General features: G+C 36.7%; 1 protein-coding gene across 1 annotated transcript in view; it reads left to right on the top strand.

The window, feature by feature from the left end:
• Nucleotides 1-14066, top strand: part of itsn2a (intersectin 2a) — a 67650-nt gene extending 53584 nt beyond the window's left edge. Inside the window, exons 28-40 of the mRNA XM_051645281.1 lie at nt 1327-1423; nt 1564-1755; nt 3394-3515; nt 4184-4290; nt 4489-4672; nt 5991-6089; nt 6445-6612; nt 8551-8760; nt 8846-8967; nt 9880-9962; nt 10053-10136; nt 10749-10922; nt 11610-14066. Of these exons, the coding sequence (XP_051501241.1) occupies nt 1327-1423; nt 1564-1755; nt 3394-3515; nt 4184-4290; nt 4489-4672; nt 5991-6089; nt 6445-6612; nt 8551-8760; nt 8846-8967; nt 9880-9962; nt 10053-10136; nt 10749-10922; nt 11610-11767 (1800 nt within the window). The 3' untranslated portion in view covers nt 11768-14066. The remainder of the gene's footprint in view (nt 1-1326; nt 1424-1563; nt 1756-3393; nt 3516-4183; nt 4291-4488; nt 4673-5990; nt 6090-6444; nt 6613-8550; nt 8761-8845; nt 8968-9879; nt 9963-10052; nt 10137-10748; nt 10923-11609) is intronic.
• Nucleotides 14067-15268: the final 1202 nt, after the last annotated feature.

Genomic DNA, 15268 nt, shown 5'->3' with positions numbered 1-15268 from the left:
TTTGAAACGATGTATGTTGTGAAAAGCGCTATACAAATAAAAATGACTTGACTTCACAAATATCCTTTTTTTGTTTGTAAAACCTGAAATCACCTACTTTGTGGGGACCAGGGAAACAGATTTACAACCTTGTATGACCATTTGTCCTTTTGCGTGAACATTGTGTTTTGGCTTTGCTATACGCAACGCATTATTTATATTCATTTAAAACGACTGATCTCAGTTCAGAAGACTCTGTGCTGTCAGGAAAGGTTTCAACTTTCGACATACGAGTTATGTGACAAAACAACATGGCGCTGATCACAGCGGAGTTTGTCTTTGGGAGAAACGGCAACAAAACTACATCTGGTAAAACATTTTTTTACATTAAAACCTGTTTGAATCAAAATATTAGAGTCTCTAGTTTCATCCGATATGCCATTTTTTAAAAATTTAGCGATATATCACAAAACGGCATGCTGTTAAACACAATGACCACTATAGTGGACAATAGCTCTATTTTTTCATTAGAAATTCTATATGTACTGCATTTTCACATTGAGAATTTTTGGCTTTCAGAGGCTTTATATGTAGTTAGAATGAAAATACGGTCCATTTCGAACTGTTCTGAGACCAGTGCAGACAGACAGCACACTGGAGGTTAAGTTATTCACTAACTAGCCAGCAAGGGAGCATCCTATAGACTTCCTATGCAGCCAAGTGCATTCACTAAAATCCTACCTATGTTTCAAGCTGCAGATGATGTTTGGACCACTCAACATGTTTGGCAGACATGGGACAATGGTAATCAGTACATAGATTCAGAATTTATAATGTATAATTTTATTTTAACATGGTTGACAGTGGATGATGCTGGCCATTACTTTGAATCAGAATTATTTATGCTAATTTCTGATGTAATGTCTGAAATGTCTCAAAAACTTTAATTATCAACACTCCTGGAAACATAATAAATAGTTTGATTTAAAAAAATCGGACTTTCACAACTTAGTCCCGCTTTTCACATACTGTATGTTGGCATCAATTTTTAGGAAAACTATTTGCTCTATAAATTATTTTTTTCTTGCATGATTATTAGATGCTACTAGTTACAAATCAAATAGGGAAATGGAAAATGCACACCACAGTCACACTCGGGTCTCAGGAGGATCAACAATCTAAATGTTGTCTAATGAAAATGAAAAATGCAGAAAGGTTTATGAGAGTGTTAGCTTTAACGGTAGGGTTAGGGGATAGAAAATAGTATTATCTCAGTATTAAAACAACAGAAGTCAATGTAAGTTCTCCATCATGGTGTGAAAAACCAATGTGTGTGTATGTTTGAAGGCACGGGGTAAGAAGCGTAAAAAGGGCTGGTTCCACTCCTCAAATGTCAGACTGCTGGAGGCCAACAGCGGCAAAATAACTCCTGCACCTCAAGCATGTAAGATATTAACACTCATACATACTTGTTTCTGTGTGGTAGTTTTTATGTGTTCTTTTTCCTTCTCTTTACTTAGGCCCACTCACATTCTGCTCCATACATATACTTTGTCTCTCTCTCTCTCTTCCTCCCCCCTGTAGTGTGCCAGGTCATTGCAATGTATGATTACAAAGCAGCAAATGAGGATGAAATGAGCTTCCAAAAAGGTCAGCTGATCACCGTCCACAACAAGGATAACCCTGACTGGTGGAAAGGAGAGGTCGGTGGGGTCTTAGGGCTGTTTCCAACTAATTATGTGAAGATGACAACAGAATGTGATCCCAGTCAGCAATGTAAGTAGGGCTACTTTGATCAGTTCCTATTTCCACGTCAGTGTTGAGAGTTGTATGTTTAAAGGGCAGGGATGTACAAAATATAAACAAAATAAATTCAGTTAATTGATGCCTTTACATGTTTGAAAGAGCTGGAAAGATACTTTTAAAAAGAGGATCTGCTCATTGCAAAGCTGAAACACAGACAGTGTCTCATCGTTCTCAGTGTTTGAAAAGTTGAATGAAAGCTCATCATCCCTGATTACACCCAGTGTGAATTGAAGTATAAATTCATAAATACACAGAGATGTTGTACGTTATGGAGGGGCCAAATTACTCAAAATTAAATAATAAAATAAATATTTAAATAAATCATTAAATACATAGTGAATTAATTAAATGCGTCATTAAATAAAAAAAAATAAAATAAAAAAAACATTAAATACATAGTGAATTTATTACATTCAAAATTAAATAATTAAATACATAATGAAATTGTAAAAAAATAAAACTAAAAATATTAAATTACTGATTAAATCAATAAATGTTACTTATTTTTGATGATATATTTAAATATTTAATGATTTAATTTTGAGTAATTTGGCCCTCCATAGTATATACAAGACAGACATTAAAATCTGCTGTATTCAAAACAAGCTTAATGTACCCTTTCAGAATTGGCTGTACACTTAACAGAGGATGAAGTGTTTTGTTGATATAATTAAAGTGACAATATGAGAATATTGCTTTCTTTCTTTCTTCCTTTCTTTCTTGTGTTCTAATATATATTCTCAATTCATCTCTTCATTATTCTCCATTCTCTCCTTTGCCTTCATCTCCTCTCTTCTACCTTTTTTTCCGTGTCATTCGCCTCATATATGTTTTATTGTAGGATGATAGCTCTGGCCCCTCCTCCCTCTTCCTCCTCTCTTTTCTGGGCCAATCAGAACACTGGTCTGGTCCAGGAAGCAGCCTCAAGACTCTGTCCTGACTAGCTCTGTTTGGATTTGACTCCTCCCCTTTTACTATTTGTGTTGAAACTTTGCTTAAAAGACACAAATGAACAAATTAATTTACTCCGTCTGGCTTTAGGACATATTTTTGTTTCTGTTTCATTGGGAAATGTTAGCTATTACTTGCAACATCAGGCTTCTTTTATCTATTTCTTTTAAGGAGTGAGATGCATTAAAAGGGTCATGTCATGCAGAATCCAAATTTCTTTTTCTTACTTTTGAAATAAAAGAGTTTATTGTACTATGAAAACATGTTCAGAGCTCGAATGACATAACCCCTTTAAAGTGAACTACCTAAGCAAGTACTGCTCATCAGTACAAATCATGTATTTGTAGATTATGGTAATGTTAGTCTGCCACTGTGTGTTTAATTGTAGTAGAAGGTACTGATGACCAGCAACATGTGTTGCCCTCATTCTCGACCAGCTATGCAGCCAGCTAACAGTCATGGCCTTAGAAATCATTAGATTTAGCTCTGAATGTGCTAACCTCTGGATGCATTTTTGTATTGAAAGTATTCACAAATATATGAATCAGAATTTTAGAAATAAAGTTTCTAATTGTGAGATGCTGTAGTGTTGTGGTCACTGATGAGTATGGATGTTTGCCTGCATGCATGTGGCATGCCTTTCCTGTGTGTGTGTAGGGTGTGCTGATCTGTTAAGTTTAGAGTCTATGTGCATTGAGGAGAGGAAGAGGCAAGGTTACATCCATGAGCTCATTCAAACAGAGGAGTCCTACCTGGAGGATCTGGAGCTTGCACTGGAGGTAAACCTATAAACAATTTAACAATCTAATGCTGCTGTAGCTGTAATTATACAGAGTAGTGTTTATGATGTCCCTGCTTTTAGAAAGCAATGCGCTTTCGCATATTTGAAATCACTTTTGAATTGGAAGAGTGGGTTCCAAAAGTCTATTTTGCATTGGTCTAGTGTCAAACAAAATATTTCATTTCAAATTATATTATCAGCATAATAATTTGAGTAGTAAGTTCAATCGAAAAATGTCAGAATTTCTAAGTATTTGGTGTCCCCGTTTTGCTTTTAATGACAGCATGCACTCAAGCTGGCATGGACTGCACAAGTTTGTGCAAAACTTGATGATCCATATTATCCCAGCATAATTTGAGAATGTTTCAAAGAGCATCTTGTGCATTTCAGTGGAAGCAATGAAATTTGACCTTTTGTACAAAGGAGTTAACATGGATGATGTCACAAATTTGCTTATTCAATTAGTCACCTATATTTTTACAACATTGCTTAATTACTATTTTGCAACTTTCTGTCTGTATCCAGGTTAGAATTTTTTTATTTTTTTTTCATTAAGTGAGCTTAGACTTTTGGACCACACTATATCTCTTTTAGCTTGTAAACTATACATAAATACAATATGTTGATTTGTTTAATTGAAAAGTGTACATGTGTGGATATATTCAGGTGTTCTATAAGCCAATGGCAGAATCAGGGCGGTTGACGGAGGCTGAGATGGGCATGATCTTTGTGAACTGGCAAGAACTGATAATGTGTAGCACCAAATTCCTAAAGTGAGTCAACGCTGACTGCTAGAATCCTACTGGGCCACAGCTTACACTGTAGCACTGTTGTAACATGGAAAATAAAAGTAGATTTCCAAAACTACCACAATAGAGAGTGTAGCACCTTGGCAAACAAAAGCAAATGCATTCAATGTGTAATATACATAAATCTCAGTGGGTGATATCCTGTATGTGTGTGCGTGTTAGAGCTTTGCGTGTTCGTAAGAAGATGGCTGGAGAGCGGATGCCATTGCAGGTAGTGGGTGATATCCTGTCCTCTGAGCTCTCTCATATGCAGGCATACATTCGCTTCTGCAGCTGCCAGCTCAATGCTGCAGCCATGCTGCAACAGAAAACAGACAAATCACCTGACTTCAAACTCTTCCTAAAGGTGAGAAGATACAGTTTATGTTCAATACATAATAACAGAACAACTGTAGTTCACTCTCTCAAATTTTAAAAGATTTAAAACTGTATTGTTTTTAGACAAGTTTAAATGTACCTTGCTGGAAAAACAACAACAGCTTATACCAGCCTAAGTTGGTTTGCTGGCCTAACTGGTCAGCCTTAGGATAATTAAAAGGATAGTTCACCCAAAAATGAAAATTCTCTCATCATTTACTTATTCTTATGGCATACCAGATGTGTGTGACTTTCTTTCTTCTGATGAACACAAACAAAAATTTTTAGAAAAATATTTCAGCTTTGTAGGTCCATACAATGCTAGTGAATGGGTACCAAAATATTGAAGCTCCAAAAGAACATATAGGCACCATAAAAGTAATCCATTGGCTTCAGTGGTTTAATCCATGTGTTCAGAAGCAATATGATCAGTGTGGGTGAGAAACAGATCAATATTCAAGCCCTTTTTTTTACTATCAATTTCCACTTTCATTTTCACATTCTTCTTTTGTTTTTGCCGATTTGCATTCTTTGTGCCTACTGTAGGAAAATTAATAATTATAAAGGACTTAAATATTGAACTGTTTCTCACCCACACCTATCATATCACTTCTGAAGACATGGATTTGGATGGATGACCACTGGAGTCATATGGATTACTTTTATGCTGCCTTTATGTGCTTTTTGGAGCTTCAAAATGTTGGTACACATTCACTTGCATTGTGGGGACCTACATAGCTGAAATATTCTTCTAAAAATCTTCGTTTGTTTTTGGCAGAAGAAAGAAAGTCACACATCTGGGATGGCATGATAAATGATGAGAGAATTTTCATTTTTGGGTGAACTATACCTTTAAGGCAATTTTCTCAGCAGGGTAGCATAAGTGACCGTCTTTATTAAACATTAAATATAAACAAGAAAATTGTATATTATGATTTGGATTCCATACACATTCAAAGTATGGTTAGAGTTAGGGTTAATCTTTTCTGTGATCTGGAAATACTCTCTTTAACTTATGCTGAGGTTCCTGGGCTAGACTATAGATTGACTATTGTCCTATATTGAAAGTATTTATTTATTTATTTATAAATTGCAATAGTTTAGTCCAAGATTATGTGTGTTCCATGCCTAGCGTATTTTATAGCATTGCTGTGCCTGCCTTGTTTGCATTTTCCACAGTAGACCACAAGAGGTTGCTGTAATACTACTCTTTGTGTACTGCAGTACAAAGGGTTACTCTGTTTACTCTGCAGATAGCGAGGACATTAATTATGCATTTTTCCTTGTGTTCTCGTGTGGCTTTGTAGAAAATAGCCAGTAATTACCGCTGTAAAGGAATGCCACTGTCCAGCTTCCTCCTCAAACCCATGCAGAGGATAACACGCTACCCACTACTTATCAAGAACGTACGTAAGCATCACCTACAGTCCTGAACAATAGAATGAAAAGAAGAATGGAAGCTACAGTATTATAAAAAAGAAAGGAAAATGAAAACTGAAAGTAATAAAAGATAGATCATGTAAAAGGAAATTAGATAAATGAGCAAATTCATTCGTAAAGTAACTAAAGTTGGTTCTTAAAAATAGCAGGAGGAATAATTAACCACATATTCACAGATAACATTATTACAATAATATTGAAATATGAACAATGTGAGCGACGGAATTAAAGCTTCTTTAATATAGTTTTTATTACTGATTTGTACATTTTATTTAAGCAATACTTTTGTTTTATTCTTTGTTTTTGAATCTGGTCATTTAGATTCTGGAGAATACCCCTGTGAGTCATGCAGATCATGCAAACCTGCAGGCAGCGCTAGAGCAGGCCGAGGAGTTGTGCTCACAAGTGAATGAGGGCGTGAGAGAGAAAGAAAACTCAGATCGGCTGGAATGGATCCAAAACCATGTGCAATGTGATGGAGTAATTGAGGTGTTTACTAAGATTGTTAAGTACTGTATATACAGTGCATCCGGAAAGTATTCACAGCGCTTCACTTTTTCCACAGTTTGTTATGTTACAGCCTTATTCCAAAATGGATTAAATTCATTATTTTCCTCAAAATTCTACAAACAATACCCCATAATGACAACGTGAAAGACGTTTGTTTGAAATCTTTGCAAATTTATTAAAAATTAAAAACAAAAAAAATCACATGTACATAAGTATTCACAGCCTTTGCCATGACACTCAAAATTGAGCTCAGGTGCATCCTGTTTCCACTGATCATCCTTGAGATGTTTCTACAACTTGATTGGAGTCCACCTGTGGTAAATTCTGTTGATTGGACATGATTTGGAAAGGCACACACCTGTCTATATAAGGTCCCACAGTTAACAGTGTATGTCAGAGCACAAACCAAGCCATGAAGTCCAAGGAATTGTCTGTAGACCTCCGAGACAGGATTGCATTGAGGCACAGATCTGGGGAAGGGTACAGAAAAATTTCTGCAGCATTGAAGGTCCCAATGAGCACAGTGGCCTCCATCATCCGTAAATGGAAGAAGTTTGGAACCACCAGGACTCTTCCTAGAGCTGGCCGCCTGGCCAAACTGAGCGATCGGGGGAGAAGGGCCTTAGTCAGGGAGGTGACCAAGAACCCGATAGTCACTCTGACAGAGCTCCAGCATTTCTCTGTGGAGAGAGGAGAACCTTCCAGAAGAACAACCATCTCTGCAGCTCTCCACCAATCAGGCCTATATGGTAGAGTGGCCACTCCTCAGTAAAAGGCACATGACAGCCCGCCTGGAGTTTGCCAAAAGGCTCCTGAAGGACTCTCAGACCATGAGAAACAAAGATTGAACTCTTTGGCCTGAATGGCAAGCGTCATGTCTGGAGGAAACCAGGCACCGCTCATCACCTGGCCAATACCATCCCTACAGTGAAGCATGGTGGTGGCAGCATCATGCTGTGGGGATGTTTTTCAGCGGCAGGAACTGGGAGACTAGTCAGGATCGAGGGAAAGATGAATGCAGCAATGTACAGACACATCCTTGATGAAAACCTGCTCCAGAGCACTCTGGACCGCAGACTGGGGCGAAGGTTCACCTTCCAAAGGGACAGTGACCCTAAGCACACAGCCAAGATAACAAAGGAGTGGCTACAGGACAACTCTGTGAATGTCCTTGAGTGGCCCAGCCAGAGCCCAGACTTGAACCCGATTGAACATCTCTGGAGAGATCTGAAAATGGCTGTGCACCGACGCTCCCTATCCAACCTAATGGAGCTTGAGAGGTCCTGCAAAGAAGAATGGGAGAAAATGCCCAAAAATAGGTGTGCCAAGCTTGTAGCATCATACTCAAAAAGACTGTAATTGGTGCCAAAGGTGCTTCAACAATGTATTGAGCAAAGGCTGTGAATACTCATGTACATGCGATTTTTTTTTTTTATTTTTTTTTTTTTTAATACATTTGCAAAGATTTCAAACAAACTTCTTTCACATTGTCATTATGGGGTATTGTTTGTAGAATTTTGAGGAAAATAATGAATTTAATCCATTTTGGAATAATAATAGTAATTAATCACACATATACAGTGAAATTCTTCTTTTCACATATCCCAGCTAGGCTGGGGTCAGAGTGCAGGGTCAGCCATGATACAGCACCCCTGGAGTAAATAGGGTCAAGGGCCTAACAGTGGCATCTTGGCAGTGCTGGGGCTTGAACCCCCAACCTTCTGATCAGTAACCCCGAGCCTTAACCGCTGAGCTACCACTGCCCTATAAGGCTGTAACATAACAAAATGTGGAAAAAGTGAAGCGCTGTGAATACTTTTCGGATGCACTGTAGGCTACTGTAAAACAACAGCTTATAATCATGGGTTATTAATATTTTTATGTGAAATACGACTGTATTTCTTTGTCATATTTTAGCACCTTGTTTTTAACTCACTGACTAACTGCCTGGGCCCTCGAAAACTGCTGCACTGTGGCAAGCTGCATAAGACCAAGAGCAGCAAGGAGCTGTGGGCCTTTCTGTTTAATGATTTCCTGCTCCTCACCTACACCTCCAAACAGTTCTCATCTGGTGCAGACAAACTCTTCAACCCAAACTCCACTGCACAGTACAAGATGTATAAAACGGTAATGCTAAAATTATTTTAGATTGTTTTGGACAGTGTTATGCTGTACATGATTAATATGTCTTATTCTAACTCTCATATTCTAGCCAGTGTTTCTGAATGAGGTCTTGGTCAAAATGCCCTCTGACCCATCCAGTGACGATCCAGTTTTTCACATCTCACACATTGACCGTGTGTACACACTCAAGACTGACACTATTAATGAAAGGTACACATATTTTGTGCACACATGAACACATTCACACTCAACTTCTTATGTAAAGACCATAGATCTGGAATTATACACAGTGGCACACACTCATAGACATAACCACCAAACTTAAAGGGATAGTTCACCCAAAATTAGTTCACTGTGCTACATAATCTGCATTGTTTAATAGATAGTTCACCCAAAAATTAAAATTCTCTCATCATTTATTCACCCATATGCTATCCCTGATGTGTATGACTTTCTTTCTCCTGCTGAACACAAACAAAGATTTTTAGAAGAATATCTCAGCTCTGTAGGTCCGTACAATGCAAGTGAATAGTGGCCAGAACATTGAAGGTCCAAAAAGCATATAAAGCAGCATAAAAGTAATTAATATGTCTCCAGTGGTTAAATCCATGTTTTACTAAGCGATATAAGTGTGGGTGAGAAACAGATCACTATTTAAGTCCTTTTTTTACTCTAAATCTCCATTTTCACTTTCTTCTTTTGTTTTTGACGATTTGCATTTTTTGTGCATATCGCCACCTTCTGGGCAGGGAGAATTTTATAGTCATATGGATTACTTTTATGCTGCCTTTATGGGCTTTTTGGACCCTCAAATTTCTGGCCACCATTCACTTGCATTGTATGGACCTATAGAGCTGAGATATTCTTCTTAAAACCATTGTTTGTGTTCAGCAGAATAAAGAAAGTCATTCACATCTGCGCTAACATGAGGGTGAGTACATGATGAGAGAATTTTCATTTTGGGGGGGGAACTATCCTTTAAAGTGAAATAAAATCAATAAACCAGTATAATTGACCTCTTAAAGAAACAAAAAAAGTACTGAATAAATACGGTAAAGTATGTGTTCTAAATGAATACAGTCATTAACATTATTGATATTGAACACTTTTCTGTTTAATCAGGACCACATGGGTACAGAAGATCAAAGCAGCATCTGACCACTTCATAGAGACTGAGAAGTTAAAAAGAGAGAAAGCATACCAAGGTTGGAAATCAGTGATCTTCTTAAGAGTCAGTTCAAAGCCATTATGCCTGAATGCAACTTTACTGACAAAAGCCTGTGTATTTTGTTTAGCTCGCTCTCAGAAGAATAGTGGAATTGGGCGACTGTTAGTAACAGTCCTTGAAGCAACTGAGCTGAAGCCCTGCAAGCCAAATGGTTCGGAATTAATGCACAGCTTTATTCACACAAATTCATCAACAATTTCCTCATTTTTAAGGTGTTCTCAGTAACATTTGTGTTTGTTGTTATGTATGACACCTAGCAGCATAGATGCAAAAACAGAAGTTTTTAGTTGCCAGTGTTATTGTAGAAATGCTATTATTCTGTGAACAAAAGCGTTCAATTACATAGGAGATACAGCGAGTAACATTTGGCTGGCCATATTATCTCGATGAGGTAATGCTCATGAATGTGCGCCCAGCCCAAAATGTTGAATAAAGCAGCATTTTAAACAATTTAAAAAAAAAATACTATTCTGCTACTACTATTACTTTTAAGAGTTTAGAAAAAACAATTACTGAGTGCACCTTTAATATTTAAAAATTTCCTTAAATCACTCATTTAAAGATATTTAGACATTTATCTTTTTTATGGTACTTCACATTTACTGACAGTGAACCCTGATTAGTATCAAGTCATCTTTTCTTTTTGCCAAATGTCTTAATCATTACTCATCATTCAACTGGTTCATTTATTCACTCGCCTAATTTTAAGTCAGTTCTTGTTGTATCCTTACTGATCTCCTGTGATTTGCTGTGTATTTTATAGGCAAGAGTAACCCATACTGTGAGCTAACTATGGGTGCTCAGTGCTACACCTCCCGCCATCAGCCCGACACGCTCAACCCAAAATGGAATTTCAGCTGCCACTTCTTCATCAAAGACCTTTATCAGGACGTCCTCTGCCTCACCATCTTTGAGAGGGACCAGTTCTCTCCAGACGGTGGGGTTTTAAGCGATACTGCATGCAAACACTCATAAGATTATTGAGAAAGATGCATTCCCTGCTGGGAAAACAGGATAAAGGTGGTTAGCTGGTCTCCCAGCCTAGCCAAGCTAGTTAAACTGGTCTGTTTGGATGGTTTTAGAGGGCATTTGGGCACTTTTAAGCTTGGTCAGGCTGGGATACCAGCTGGCCACCCAGTTTAAAGCAGCTAAGACCAGCAAACCAGCCTTAGTCTGTTTTTTTTTTCAGCAGGGTAGTTCCACCAGTGCATGGTTCCACCTTCATGCTTATTCTCTATAATGCATGTAGACAGCACACATTTATCACTATGCATATACATACATACAAAAAATACATCTTTGTGAAATATGCAAATACAAAAATGTTTTTTATTAATTGTAATACATACACTGTAAAAAGTAGTAACCTTCAATTGCCACTTTAAGGAGCTATATTCTGCCTGATCTGACCATTAATATTAGTCTTGTTGGTGTAACCTAATGTATTCAGCTTGATTTAGGCATATTAAGTAATAATATTGACTTGAATAAAAGCAGTCTAGATTGATCAATTTAGATGTTACGCCTTCAGTCTAGCAAATGTTGTCCCTTTGAACATTTCTTTAACCTCACACACATATGTCAGCATCTAAGTCTTTCGTAATTGAATGTTATTTCAATACAGATTTTCTAGGTCGTACTGAAGTTCCTGTTGCAACTATAAAGAAGGATCAAGATGGTAAGGGTCCGTTGGTACGACGTCTGCTTCTTCATGAAGTTCCGACTGGAGAAGTCAAAGTGCGCCTTGACCTGCAGCTCTATGAGCAAACACCTCATCTGTGAACTCCACATCTGTTTTACAATAACTTACACTTGAGCACTAGAACATTAAACAGCTCATTAATACATTTGGTTTATTTCATCTACAGGATTATATTTCTAAATTCTATATTGAGTACTTCAGAACTGTGTTTGGCTTTTTTAATCTTGTTGTTCAGCTTAAGCTTTAACTGCAGACTCTCCAAGACTTTCCTTTGTGTTATCGTTGGATGCTGACTTTGAACAAATCATTAATTAAAATAGTGTTAATTTGCGAAATTAAAGGAGAGACAGCTCCTTTACACTGTGCGAAATATTGATATGGTGAAGGTGGACCACTTTACAAATGTTTATGTGCTTTAACATGCAGACAGCCTTGTAGTTTCATGCTATTTCCTCTAATACATGCTCATGATGTCAAACAATGGCTAATCTTGGTTAATAACATGATGGTTAGAAAAGGAACAGGCTGATATATTGAACCTTTTTTTAAATATTTCCTTTAAACATTGAATGAGTGCACTGAACATATTCCTTCTGACAAGAAGTTTCAGTCTCAGCACTATTTCAAGGCAGTTTCCTTAAAGAAATGAACATTAGATCCTGAATATACATTTGTTTTACTGGAGAATCCCAATTTTACTCTTTTTGTTCTTTGGTCAAATTCTGACCTGTCAAATGTCTGGTTTTAAAGCCAAAGCCACCAAAATTGCAAAATAGTTAGAATAGAGCAGAGTTAAGAGTAATCTGTATTACTATAGCTAGAGTACTCTGAAATATACACTCACTGAGCACTTTATTAGAAAAACTATGGCCTTAATAAATTGCCGATGTGGTCTTCTACTGTTGTAGCCCATCTGCCTAAAGGTTTGACATGTTGTGCATTCTGAGATGCTATTCTGCTCACTACAATTGTACAGAGTGGTTATCTGAGTTACTGTCGCCTTGCTGTCAGCTCGAACCAGTCTGGCCATTCTCCATTGACCTCTCTCATCAATAAGGCATTTCTGTCTGCAGAACTGCCGCTCACTGGATGTTTTTGTTTTTTGGCACCATTCTAAGTAAACTCTAAAGACTGTTGCACGTGAAAATACCAGAAGAAGTTACAGAAATACTCAAACCAGCATGTCTAGCACCAACAATCATACCACGGTCAAAATAACTGAGATCACCTTTTTTTTCCTTTCCCAATCTGATGGTTGATGTAAACATTAACTGAAGCTCCTGACCTGTATCTGCATGATTTTATTCATTGCACTGCTGCCACACGATTAGCTGATTAAATAATCACATTAATAAGTAAGTGCACAGGTGCTCCTAATAAAGTGCCTAGTGAATGTATATTCTATAGCAGCCAAGAACAAATCTTGCAGAAATGAAGTCAAAATTAGACTTCTGGTTTTAAACATGTTTATATATTTATATGGATATAAGTTACAATGCCTCCTGGTTGCATTTAGTTTTATTGCCATCCTATGAATAAATAGGTTTAAAAATGCCACTGTTGCTGAAATTATGTTTACAACTGCCTGTACTCAGGAAGTGCCAAACATTAATTCAGTAGTTTGTAGAATCTATGGAGCCAAGCATACATCTCGCCATAAGCTACCCTGAATCTAAGAGCAATACTGTATATGAATGCAGATATATCCTTGATGACTTTTCAATATGTATAGTCCTTTATTAATATATGTTATTCATAATAGGACACAGGGCCTTACTGATATACAGTACATTCAATACGTTAAACAATTGTTTTAAAAGTGATATTCACAAGGTGAGGTCAGAGAATAGATTATTTCTTAAAATACTAATACACACAATGTTTTAAAACACTCATATAATCTAAAAATATGTGACAGAACATACAAAATCTAATTTCTTTAATGAATCTACTTTTTAAGTAACATGCACATTTAGGGAAACTTTATAGAAGCTTAAAGAATGCATAATATGGGTCTTATATGTTGCAGTTTTTTAACAACTGTATTGGGCTTTAAATACAGACTGGATCTGGATATTGTACAGTTACATTTTGGTTTGTTCCTGCCAGATGGTGAAAGTTTATGTGTTGTTTCTGTTTAAATGCTGTTTGTTAATTTAATGCATACTACTGTTAAACAATACTTTCACTGGAATATTGTATGATCTGTTTGGAATGAGTACAATCATTCATATACACCAAAGGAAAAAAAAAGAAAAGAAAAGAAAATACTTCTTAACATATATTTTTTTAAGCCATTATTTTCTCATAAATGCATTTACTTTTTAATTCACATCATTTATTTTTAAAAAATAAAATTGTACATTTTGATTCCTTAAATGTATAGAACTTGACATTTAGTTATGAGTAAATTAGATTTATTTTCTCTTTTCCATCAGTTTGTCCAAAGAATCTACTTTCTTTGGATAGGTAAGGCACAAACTACTGTACATGTGATAGGCAGAATCTGCTCATGTTAATGTTCCCTGATACTGTGCTACATAATCTGCATTGTTTAATAGATAGTTCACCCAAAAATTAAAATTCTCTCATTATTTACTCACCCTCATGCCATCCTAGATGTGTATGACTTTCTTCTGCTGAAGACAAAATGAAGATTTTCAGAAGAATTTCTCAGTGTGGTGGTCAGAACTTTGAAGGTCCAAAAAGCATATAAAGGCAGCATAAAAGTAATCCATATGACTCCACTGGTTAAATATATATATATCCAGAAGTGATATGATAGGTGTGGGTGAGAAACAGATCATATTTATGTCCTTTTTTAAAAAAACTATAAATATACTTTCACACAGCCCTCCTATGAACATTTGCGAGAGAGCTTCTTTTGTTTTTTGCAGATTTGCATTCTTCATTTTGCCACCTACTGGGCTGTTGTGCAAATATGCTTTATTTATTATTATCCTTTGCTTAATCCCTCTCTTTTTTCTTTCTCCTGCCTGGCCAGTACGTGGCGCTGGTGAAAATATAGATTTATAGTAAAAAAAGGACTTAAATATTGATCTGTTTCTCACCCACACCTATAATATTGCTTCTGAAGAAATGGATTGAACCACTGTAGTTGTATGGATTACTTTTATGCTGCCCTTATGTGCTTTTTGGAGCTTCAAAGTTTTGGTACCCATTCACAGAGCTGAGATATTTTCTAAAAAAATCTTTGTGTTCTGCAGAAAAAAATAAAGTCATACACATCTGGGATAGCATGAGGGTGAGTAAATAATGAAAGAATTCATTTCGGGGTGAACTATCCCTTTAATAAGTGCCACACACATTATACACACTTCCTGATTTATTTTATAGTGATAATAAAGCATAACAAGAGCATCATTCTCAGAAATGGAAGACCCACACGTCTCTAAGGAGGAAGAAATGTATGAAAGTAAGACCCTTTTGAAAGATGCCATGACATCATTAACCACGTGAGGACCAGCAATTAGGCTGGAAGCACGTCCATCTGCCATAACCATGCATGGAGTGCCTCTACTCCTGAACAATGCATAGAATGACTATGATCAACAGAAATA

Source organism: Myxocyprinus asiaticus, chromosome 19, assembly GCF_019703515.2.
Source record: "Myxocyprinus asiaticus isolate MX2 ecotype Aquarium Trade chromosome 19, UBuf_Myxa_2, whole genome shotgun sequence".
Lineage (NCBI taxonomy): Eukaryota > Metazoa > Chordata > Actinopteri > Cypriniformes > Catostomidae > Myxocyprinus > Myxocyprinus asiaticus.
The sequence above is the reverse complement of the archived record's forward strand: the minus strand, read 5'-3'. Positions and strand labels throughout refer to the sequence as shown.